The 11,720-nt window shown below is 35.0% G+C and overlaps 1 protein-coding gene and 1 pseudogene across 1 annotated transcript; both read left to right on the top strand.

Moving 5' to 3' along the window:
- Positions 1-1,665: 1,665 nt before the first annotated feature.
- Positions 1,666-5,239, top strand: LOC114749595 (uncharacterized). The gene is given in 11 exon segments (XM_028938115.1): positions 1,666-2,048; positions 2,429-2,470; positions 3,554-3,636; positions 3,730-3,831; positions 3,938-4,152; positions 4,599-4,630; positions 4,633-4,650; positions 4,653-4,691; positions 4,770-4,850; positions 4,853-5,005; positions 5,008-5,239. Coding segments are annotated over 11 exon segments (936 nt in total). The 5' UTR covers positions 1,666-1,906; the 3' UTR covers positions 5,037-5,239.
- Positions 5,240-7,729: 2,490 nt separating this feature from the next.
- On the top strand, positions 7,730-11,566 carry LOC114749638 (transmembrane 9 superfamily member 10-like; annotated as a pseudogene).
- Positions 11,567-11,720: the final 154 nt, after the last annotated feature.

Raw genomic sequence — 11,720 nt, 5'->3', positions numbered from 1 at the left:
GGTTCAATTATTGACACCATCAGGGAAGCATACCGTGATGATTGATTCATTTCAGAGATTTGCATTTAAATAAAAAGGAAGAAAATCGTTAGATATTGTAATTTCTACAAGGTTGAGTGACAAAAAAAAAGGTCTCAAGTGATGTTTCAACTAACGGAATTGACAAGTTTTTAAGGGAGTGTTTAGATGAAATCAAATTATGATTTGGAGAATAGATTTTGTGAAAAAGTGATTCTAATAAAATGAGAGTATTTGAATAATTGTTATCAAAAACACTTTTTATATGTGTAAATTACTAAAAAAAGCATGAGTTAATATGATAATTATATAAAAGATAGATTTTATAATATATTTTAATTTGAAAGAATAAAATTGTTAATAATATATTTTTTACCAACATAATTAATAATATATGAGATAATGTAATTAATAAATAATTAATATGTGTGTATATTTATAAAACATAAGATTAAATATGTTTATAAAAAATAATTAATGGGTGTTAAAGTCATATTATCGTTAAGATCTGCTCTGACAAGTATAATCATACTCTCTTATTTAAGCCAAAAGCAGAATGAATTCACTTCTCCTGAAACCATGATTTTGAGCCCAAAACCGCGATTTTTTAATTTTCCTCCCTGTTTGGTAAATTTGGAACCCAAACCATGGTTTCATCGTATTGCCAAACACCCCCTAAATTTTAAAGGAGGATCAAATCTTCTACATATTCGTATGTAAATTAGAAAATTCTAATAAAATGTGCTATTTATTAATTATCAATAGTAAAGCTTAATTCTCTAACCTTAGACAGCGCATATCATATAATGTATTGCAACAAAACTTGGTGGTTGGCTCTATAGAACTTATTCATCTACACTAAGTTACCGTCTTTTCAAAATAAAAAAAACAGTGAAGGTGCACGGTGCATCTAACACTTTGTACTCTGAAATATTTTTTAATATATATTTAATATTCTAAAATATTTTGTGATGTATCAATATTTTTATACATGTATCTAATATTTTAAAATATTTTTTTAATTGTATTTAACATCTTAATTTATTATATTTTGGTGCATATAACTCAAATTAAAATTCCTAGGATCATTTTTTTCCTCTCCTCACCAAAACCTAAAACAGAAAAAGAAAAAGATGTCATGGTTTCCTAGATTCCGAGTGTTGAATATATATTTAATATTTTAAAATATTTTGTGATGTATCAATATTTTTATACATGCATCTAACATTTTAACATATTTTTTCAATTGTATTTAACATCTTAATTTATTATATTTTGGAGTATATAACTCAAATTAAAGCTCCTAGGATCATTTTTTTCCCCTCTCCTCACCAAAACCTAAGACAGAAAAAGAAAAAGACGTCATGGTTTCCCAGATTCCGAGTGTTGAACGAATCACGTCACATGCTGATGGCACAAACACGATACGGGAATGCGTTTTGGTGGTAACGCCCCCGCGAAGTTCAAAGCTCATCTATCACCGCGCCTCCAGCATGTACGACACCGTTTTGTCAAAACGCACCGAATCTACTCCTCATATATTAGTTATTTTTATTATTACAAGTCTCTGCGTTTCAGGCAGAAAGATAAAGCCTCATTTTTCTCCCTGTCAAGGCTCTCTTTTGTAGTTTCCTAGTTTTCTTTGGGGAGGAAAAGAAAAAGAAAGGAAAAAGAAAACTCCTGTTCTGTTCGCTCTCTGGCATTTTGCTCAAAGCGTCCGACCACGCTCTGACTCTGAGGTACTCTGTATTGGAAGAGCTGACAAGAGTAAATATATAATTGTACTGTCTCTCCAACCTCTCCTTTCTTCCCTTCCATTTCATTCAATCGACTATCAATCAATCATCATGAAGTAGGAAGAATATATAGAGAGAGATAGGTAATAAAGATGAGTGTCTCTTTGACTGTGATGACCTTCAATCTCCACGATGATCAGCCACCGGACAGTCCTAATTCTTGGGAGAAGAGGAGGGGTTTGTGTATCAGCGTTATTACTAATTACTCCCCCACCATCCTTTGCACTCAACAAGGTTGCTCCTTTCATATGTGTAACATTTTTTTGAAGAATTTTTAAGCGGATGTGGATCCTGATTTTGATTTGGGTTTGGTAGATATGGTTTCTTTTTGTTGCCCGTATATTTCTTCGGTTTCGTTCTTGGTTCCTTTCGGATGAAGCTGGATTTCAATATTCTATTGCTTTTGTCCATTGAATAAGTGATAGGGGAAACTGATGTTTTAGTTTGAAGGTTCTTACTGTGCTCGTTGAAATGCTGGTCTTCGCTTACTTGGTTTCCCCCTCTGATATTTGATCTGGGTGGATCGTTTTTTGTTTTCTAGTTTCTACTTTCTACCTTCATTATTCTGATCTAGTTTAATTCCTCCTATGTCTTGTTTCGATTCCTTGATACAGGAGTGAAATCGCAGTTGGATTTTCTTCAGCAGGGTTTGCCAGGTAACATCTTTTCAAATAAGTTATTCTCCAAGTTTAGCTATATATAGTTAGTTTTTGGTCGCGTCACTCTACTATATGCGTGGTTGTGCCCAAGCATTGTGCATCTCCTGACCAAATCTAGTTTGGAGACAGCCACAGGCTTCAACAAGGAATATATGGTACTAGTTGCTATGGCAATGTGATAAGGGGCTATCATATAATGTATTGCTAAATGCCGCTCAAGTTTTCTGTGATATGCTTGTCTTGAAATGGTTGCAAGTATCATTCAAAAATCTCAGTGTGGGTTAGATAAGAAGATATTAAAGCTGTGCCAAGAAACTATATGTGCAAAATGGTGATTCTTTGAAGCCACCGAATTGATATAAAGAGGGAAAATAAGAGGGATATTGTAGGTTTCCCCTGGATTACGAGTAATATGGTTATGTATTGCAATTTTTAGGAAATAATATCATGTGCTTCTGACAACATTTCTTCTTTCTTTTCGGAGCCGTTCATTCTAAATGGGAAAGTTTTAGTTCAATTACTGGCTTTCCTTTCTTCAGTCGTAATGATCATTTCCAACAGTATTTTTTAAACAACTTTAAGTATTGTGTAAAAGAAACTGCTGATGATTTCATAAGAATTCAAGAGAATAACCAAAGCATAACATGATATAATGATCTTAAATTTACTTTCGCAATAAAATAAAGTTAAATCCGGTGATAATTGGAAATGGTTTGCATTGCAAAAAACAAATGTTCTTCACCAGGAAACGGTTTCGTAATCCTGTTTTCTGCTACTTGTGGATTTGTGTGTTTACTAGATCAAGTACGATTCAGATATTTTCCTCCATAAAAGTACAATCTGCTTAAAGCAAAGGGAATTCTTGAATGAGAAAGCTTGCGTGGCTGTTTAACAAAGAAGGGGATGGTCTGTGTTTTCTGGAGAGTTTGTTTCAACCTAATGCTGAAAGGTTTACTATGGAAAAAGAATTGGCATAGAAATCTTTTGTATTATGATAGAATGAGCAGCTTCCAGTTATTAGTGTATAACCTGATTCAGCCTCTTAATGGAGCACTTAATTTCTTTTATAAAATAACCCAGGTTATGATCAGTTTGGCATATCAAGAAAAGGCCCTGAAGACACTACTGACGAGCAGTGCACAATCTTCTATGACAAGGAGAAGGTAATTAGCTCAATATTATTTATTTGGCGTATTTTTAAGTTATCCTCCACTGAAGTTATCAGTTGATCCCCATTATTGCTTTCAAAATTGTAGGTAGGGCTTCTGGAAGGTGGAACCTTCTGGCTTTCTGAGTCTCCCTCTGTACCCGGAAGCATTTCATGGGGTTCTGAAGTTCCTTGCATAGCAACATGGGCCATATCCTTACATTTCTTTATGTTTTTTCAAAGTCAACTAATCTGTTCTGAAATTTACTTATGTTGAAACAACTTTGGTATTCTTGGTTCCTTGACATGATGTCCACACATTTCAACTAAAAGGGGTTGAACCGCCAGGATTTTCATTTCAGATAGTAAATACAAACATGGATCAATTCAGCCCTCGTGCTCGTAGACGAAGTGCTTTACTCACATGGCAGCACATTGCATCTCTGCCCCCTAGTCTGCCGGTTGTATACTGTGGAGGATTCAATACACAAAAGGAATCAACTACAGGACGGTTTCTTCTTGGGAGATCGAGGTAGCTTCTTTAATAGAAAAAGGGTCTAGTCCTCAGTCACTTATTTATCTTCCAGGTTATTTCATGTTACCCTGTTAGGAGTTCAAATTCATATTTCCAGGAGATATTATTCTGTACCTTTAGATGATACTATCATCAAGAAGTAAAATACAGAAAGCACAAAGAAAATGATATGGAGAATAATATGATAATTTATTTAAGAGCAATCATTGTTCTTAGTTCTCCCATATTCTTGCCGGAAGAACTCGACATATTCCCCCCCCCCCGCCCCCGGGGCCACCTCTTTCAAAAACAGAAAAGAAAAATGCAAAACACATCCTATTTTATCATTGTTCTATGAAATTCATTGGAAGATAAATATGTTGTGCGTTGTGAAACTATCTCTAACTGAAGTACCATTGAGTAGGTTGCATTGTAATCTTGTGTTTAAACTCACTTGTTTGCAGAGAGCATGGTGTAGTTGGGGATATGCGGGATGCATGCCTAGTGCCCGTGTAAGGAAAACGTTTCCTTAATCCGAACTTATCATGGATTCAAGGGTACTGTTCTGTTGCTTTCACTTTTCTACTGTGCATGACAGAGCTATGCCAATACTGAGTATTATCTGGTGGTTCTAGGTGACAAACAGGGAGCTCTTGAATTCGTCAAATTATTTAGAGCACTTTGCCTCTGCTGGGATCGCCAAACACAAGATCTTCACATGATTGGATCCTTTTCAGAGGTAGGTCTTTGATTCCTGTTTCATGTGAAGTGGTTAATGATAACATGGATGGGTACTACCCATCCTCTCATTATCCAATATTTGCCGAATTTATGCTTCCTCGCACCGTGAGGATGTTAGAACCACCACCGCCACACCTGCACCTGTACAAGAGGATAACTGAATTTTGTATGTCTTGGGTTATGAAATGTGATGCATTGTGTGGTCATAGCTCGTGGTGTTGAACTTTCATTCTGTGCTTCTCATTTTGAGTTGGAGCATTAATTTATTAGCTGTACACTCCCCGTGCCTGCCCCAGGTTTCTTGTGTTGAACAGAGATCAATATGATTGTGAATGAAGTTGTTTTTTTAACTGATTCTTGTCAATTAACGTGTCAATAGTTTTAACATAAGCAGGTCCAGAAGGTGGTTAGACGCTTCCATGGACTCAATAGCACTTGATCATAATTCTTGGTGAAGAGGCACATCATATGGGGCCTGTCACTTTATTAATGGACTTCATTCGTGTTATTAAGAAAGGAAAGAAAAGAATATGAATGAAGATGTGGGAATGCGCTATGGGGCCATTTACTTGGTAGAGAGGCACGCCATATGGGGCCTGTCACTTGTGTTACTTTGAAAACTATTACCAATTAATGCGCTATGTAAGATTAACACAAGCCAATGTTCTTGTAACAAAGCAACATGAAAGCTCCTCAAAAAAAAAAAAAAAAAGGAGAATGCAGTTTTAATTATGCATGTTATTTCAAGTTGTTATTTCTGGTTCTAAGTATAAGAGTTATTTAATTTGGGCAAATTAAGGAAGTCCCATAATTTAGTTAAGTATAATAAATGCGACTTGATTTTTTTTAATGCACTTGATTACATATTAGTTTATAAATTAGGTAAAACGGTTTGGAAAAAATAAATATAAAAAATAAAATAAGATTTTATTGAGAAGAAGATTTAATATACTCCCGGTCCTTAATTATAAGACTTTGTTTGTGATCGACAACAAAAGTTTTATAATTAAGACTGGAGGTAGTACTCACTTCAATAATAAGAAACCAATGTCTTATAATTAGATCAAAGTTAGTATCCACTTTAAGATTAGGAAACCGACGGTATCTTGTTATGTTTAACGTATGTAATAGCACAAGCAAACAATGATAACAAACGATGGACAAATGACATGGACGAGGGCTCCCAGCTCGAACCATGCCCATGAAGTTTCAGACAAAGCATGAAGCCAGGATCGACCGGCGTTAGTGTCTTCTTTGTGGGTATACACTATCTCTGATATTTAACATGAAAACTGGTTTGATTTTTAATCTTGGTCTTTAAATATAAGACCTATTTAACTAATTTGATAGATTAAGGAATTAGGTAAAGTAGTTCCTTATAGAAGAAATGGACACATTTTCCTAAATACCAATAAGTTCTTTTTAATATCCCTCCCCTTTTTTATTTGATTTGGTTGAGGGAAGATCTTTAAGGTGTAATTAATAGAGAATTTAAAAAATATGAAAAATGAGTCTTTATTTAGGACCAAAACCAAACTCAAGAATTGGGTCTTAATTAGACGGGATTTTTGAGGGAGTATGATATTAAATATAAACTCTAATTTTACTTTATTTTTCATATTGGTCTATTTTTTTCAAAATAGTTTTTTATAGTAGGTGTACGTGTAAATATTTTATAGTTATAGTAGTTCTAACTAAACACATGATTAGTAAGGAAATTTTGAAAAAAATCTATGTATTATAAATAATTAATTTAACTAATTTTAATTTATTTAAATTAATCAATTAATTTTTATTTTTAATCGAAAGTAATATTTTGAAAATTAGTTTGATGTATTTGTAAAGTTATTTGGCGTCCAACTAAGCTCTCCGTGTGGACAAAGAAAAGTTGGAGCTTTCACATCAATCCCATTCTTCAAAGCAAGGATAGGTGTTTGCTTATGGCTTACTATTTACCAAACTTTCACCAACTGAATTTGGTCTTTTCTCCTGTATTGTCAATTTTACCCACACACATACTATTTAAAAAAAAAAAAAAGGTGACGAAACATATTTTATAGTGTGTCGTTATTTTCAAAAAACAATGGGAAATAAAGATAGTGATAATAGTTTTATCGAAATTAACTTTTGAATTTTTGGTATTATTATTATTTTTTAATTATACAATAACAAATATATGATGTTTGTAAGCATTTGTATACTTTTCACAGTCTAATATCTTTTTATTGTATTTTCTTAAAAAGAATTATTTTGACATGGGTTAGCTTTATTAATGAACTAATTTGATAATTAAAATGTAAGAAATGACACTTCAGTTTATTTGAGTTATTATATGATTTATCTTATTGATAGAATTTTTATTTCCTTGGCAAAATGATTCTTAAAAAGCAATATGAATTTAGTTTCCCATTATGAATGTGATTTAATATAGATTTTTTTTTTGTCAATTGGAACAAACGAATTTTACTATACTTGTGCGTGCTAGCCAGAGATATGAGAGGCAGATAACAGGCTTTGTTTTTAGATCAAAGTTAATATTTTGAAATATGAAAGAATTTGTTTACTTTCCGTATGAAAAAAGCTGCCTTTTGAGAATTTTTGGGTAAAGATGCTAACTTTTAATGGTTCAGTAATTTAAAGTACCAGTCTACTAATTTTGTTTTGATTTAATAAATAAAGACAAAAAGGAATTTATTACCAAAATATTTATAAAGTTGGTAGAAATTAATGAAAGTAATCTTAGTAAGTAGTAATTCAGTTATATCTGATCATTTGAACCAATCTTCGCCGGACATCTTTACCCCGATCGATGATCGTACGGCTATAACTGCACCAAAACCATCACCCAAATGTCACGCAAATCCCACCATTTTTGTGTTGAGAACCCGAAGCTGTGTGTCGGAAGTTCCAATTTTTATGAACGAGAAATGAGAAGACATCACACCCAGCGAGCCGAGGGAGACTCAAACATTCATAGAACTCGCAAATAGATTGATAGAGAGAGAGAGAGAGAGAGAGAGAGAGAGAGACAGGAAAAGAGAGTTTTTGGATCTTCGTTTGTCGAAAGCATGGCGAGAGGACCTCTCGCTTTCATCTATGGATCTCTGCATGTGTTCTGCTCGTTGTCCATGTAGTTGTTTTTACCTTCCCGGTGTGGCACCCCAGGATTTCCAGAAGGTAATTTCACCTTCTTTGTTGGCCATGTGAATGCATGTCTATTGTCTTTGCCTTTGCGGAATTGCGGTGAGTATCGGGTCAGATCAGTGCTAGATCGTATTGGTTTATTTATGATTCTTCCCCCTGTTCATTACCTTTTTTGGTTTGTGATTTTAGTTAATTTATCATCTGGATTATAGTGATTTTGATTTTCTATCAACATGCAATGAGTTTGTCCTCTATCATCTTGTGAATTGGTGAGATCCGATTTCGTTGTTGTATTTTGCTTCTCGGGATCGTGGGTAATAAAATCCTTGCTAACTAGAAGTTTTATGTCCGAGGTGGCAGTTTTGCATTTGTCTTCAATGCACTAATGTGTTCTTCACAGAGTTGACACTAGAATTGAGGTCCATTATAGGATTTGATTAGTGATGTTCGTGTCAAATTATAAATGGAGTGAGAAAGCCCTGTAACGTTAATTTCCATTTTACAGTAATTCTGCCTCTATCATGCAATGGAATTCATGGGCATTAGACATGCGTTTTCTCTCACATAACTGTATATACTTTATATATTGTCATTCTATATCTACTGTAATCATAAATTAACATGTTATCAACTAAATTTGCCATTTCCTAGGTAGCTTCCAAGGTCTTAGTCTGACATAATTGCCAGCTCCCTTACTAACTACCAGTATAGTCATTTACCTGATTCAATTATTGCATGAGAAATTTTCCTAATGATATTATTATTATCATTAATTTTTATTCTTATGCTCATTGGTCATAGGGGGATCCGTTGATGGTGAAAGTAAACAAAACTGAGTTCTACAAAAACACAGCTTCCTTACTCCTATATACACTGCCTTATTGTCGACCAGATAAAATCATTGACAGTGCAGAGAATCTCGGGGAAGTTCTTCGTGGTGATCGTATTGAAAACTCTCCCTATGTGGTTTGTGGAGAAATTCTGACTTTCTTCCTTTTCTTATTATGTTAAATTACTCAGAAATTAAAAGAAATTTTATGCCATGTCCAGTTCAAGATGAGAGAACCTCAAATGTGAATGTTTCTTTGTCGTATCACTCTCAATGCAAAGACAGCCAAAGAGTTTAAGGAAAAGATAGATGATGAGTTACCCGTGAACATGTGAGTCAATGAGTGTTTGACCTTAATTTCAATCACAGCTTTGTGTCTCTCGACCCTTGGACATAAATTTTGGCATTCTGCCCTTGAACTTTTGCAGGATTTTAGACAATCTTCCTTTGGTTGTTCCTCTAAGAGGCCTGATCAGGAATCTTCTATAGTGTATCTTCATGGCTTTCTTGTCGGTCTTAAAGGACAATATGCTGGAGTAAGTAGAATGCAATGATATTAACTTTTAATGGTTGATTTGAACCTAATTAGACCTTCTGCTGTACTCGATTGTAAACAGAAAAAGGAAAGAAAAGTACTTTATCAACAACCACTTAACATTCGTGGTTAAGCACCATCCTGATCATGTGACAGGGTCATCAAGGATTGTAGGCTTTGAGGTTAAGCCTTTCAGGTTGCATTATGATCTTTTCCCTCTGATTTTTTTTTTTAATTGTCGGTTTTACTCGTAATTGACATTATTTCCCTAATATAGTGTAAGTCATCAATATGAAGGCGAATGGAATGAGAAAACCCGCTTAACTACATGTGATCCTCACGCAAGAAAGTTAGTCACCAGCTCTGAATCTCCTCAGGAGTGGAAGAAGAAGAAGGAAATATCTTTACATATGATGTTGAGTTCCAGGTTAGTTACAACAATGAATCTCCTCAGGAGGTGGAAGATAAGAAATTATCCATATGAGTTGATGTCCAGGTTAGTTAGTTAACCAATCCATGCCATGACTGAATTACTGCACATCTTCAGTGAGGATCGGATTTTAATCTTTTTTTCTTATAACATCTGGAATTTAACCTTGTAGGAGAGTGAAGTGAAGTGGGCATCTCGCTGGGATACCTATCTTCTAATGGCTGATGATCAGATTCACTGGTTTTCAATTATCAACTCTTTAATGATTGTGCTTTTCCTTTCGGGCATGGTGGCTATGATAATGTTGCGGACACTTTACCGTGACATATCCAAGTATAACCAGTTAGAGACCCAAGAAGAAGCCCAAGAAGAGACAGGATGGAAACTTGTCCACGGGGATGTTTTCAGGCCTCCGTCAAATTCAGACTTACTCTGTGTATATGTTGGAACAGGTGTTCAGTTTTTTGGAATGATTCTTGTCACCATCATTTTTGCTGCCCTTGGATTTCTTTCCCCATCAAATAGAGGGAGCTTGATGACAGTCATGCTCTTGCTCTGGGTCTTTATGGGATTTTTTGGTGGATACTCTTCAGCACGCCTTTATAAGACATTCAAGGGCACAGAGTGGAAAAAGATCACTCTCAAGACTGCCTTTATGTTCCCTGCCACTGTTTTCGCGGTATTCTTTGTGCTAAATGCTCTAATTTGGGGCCAGAAATCCTCTGGGGCTGTGCCATTTGGAACAATGTTTGCTCTGGTTTTCTTATGGTTTGGAATCTCAGTACCACTTGTCTTCCTTGGTGCCTATACGGGTTTCAGAAAGCCAGCGCCTGAGGATCCTATAAAGACAAACAAAATTGCCAGGCAGATACCTGAGCAGGCATGGTACATGAACCCAATCTTCTCCATTCTAATAGGGGAATACTCCCATTGGCGCTGTCTTCATCGAGCTTTTCTTCATTCTTACATCAATCTGGTTACATCAATTCTACTACATATTCGGTTTCCTCTTTATCGTCTCCATAATCCTCATTGTCACTTGTGCTGAGATCTCCATTGTCCTCTGCTACTTCCAGCTGTGTAGTGAAGACTATCTTTGGTGGTGGAGGTCCTATTTGACTGCAGGTTCCTCAGCACTCTACCTTTTCCTCTATTCAGCCTTTTACTTCTTCACAAAACTTGAGATCACAAAACCAGTATCTGGGGTTTTTTATTTTGGCTACATGCTTATTCTTTCATACGCCTTTTTTATGTTGACCGGCACAATTGGCTTCTATGCCTGCTTTTGGTTCACCAGGCTTATCTACTCCTCCGTGAAAATTGACTGATCCTGGCAATGTCAAAGAAATTGCTGGGTAGTTGAATCTTTTGAGCCAGCTCTTCTGTTTATTTGGAACAGGGAATTGTGGGCATGCCCAGGCTAGAACATTGGTTCAAGTTTAAACATAAGAACTGTTAGTCACTTCAGCATAGGTTGTTTTCCGAAAGATTTTTTTTTTTTTTGCTTTTCCAGGAATCCTTCTTCCCTAATTCTTTTCTTTTTGTTGAATATCCTCATTATTTTTGTACGAGACATTCATGTATCCTGTTAAGTAATCTTGCAGTCCACCATACCCATGTTGAAAAAGAAAGTATTGGAAGTGTTAAATGTACACCTTGATTTAGATTGTCTTGGGAAATTGAATCAGTTTATATCGATAGTCAATGTGGAACTTCTTATAAATCCTGTTCTAAATCACATTCATATTTCTGGTAACCGTTATTTAAAGCACTAACCTGGAATCTCTTTATGAATACAGTGTAATATATTATCCAATTGACTTTCACTTGCATTGGTGACTTCTTATTGAAGTTGGTTCATTACAAGGAAAAGTAAATACCTCCAAAAAATAATTCCAAGTTGAAAG

Source organism: Neltuma alba, unplaced genomic scaffold (genome assembly GCF_004799145.2).
Source record: "Neltuma alba isolate B1F8T4 unplaced genomic scaffold, ASM479914v2 tig00006103_pilon, whole genome shotgun sequence".
NCBI lineage: Eukaryota > Viridiplantae > Streptophyta > Magnoliopsida > Fabales > Fabaceae > Neltuma > Neltuma alba.
Note: the sequence above shows the minus strand (reverse complement) of the source record. Positions and strands in the feature narration are given on the sequence as shown.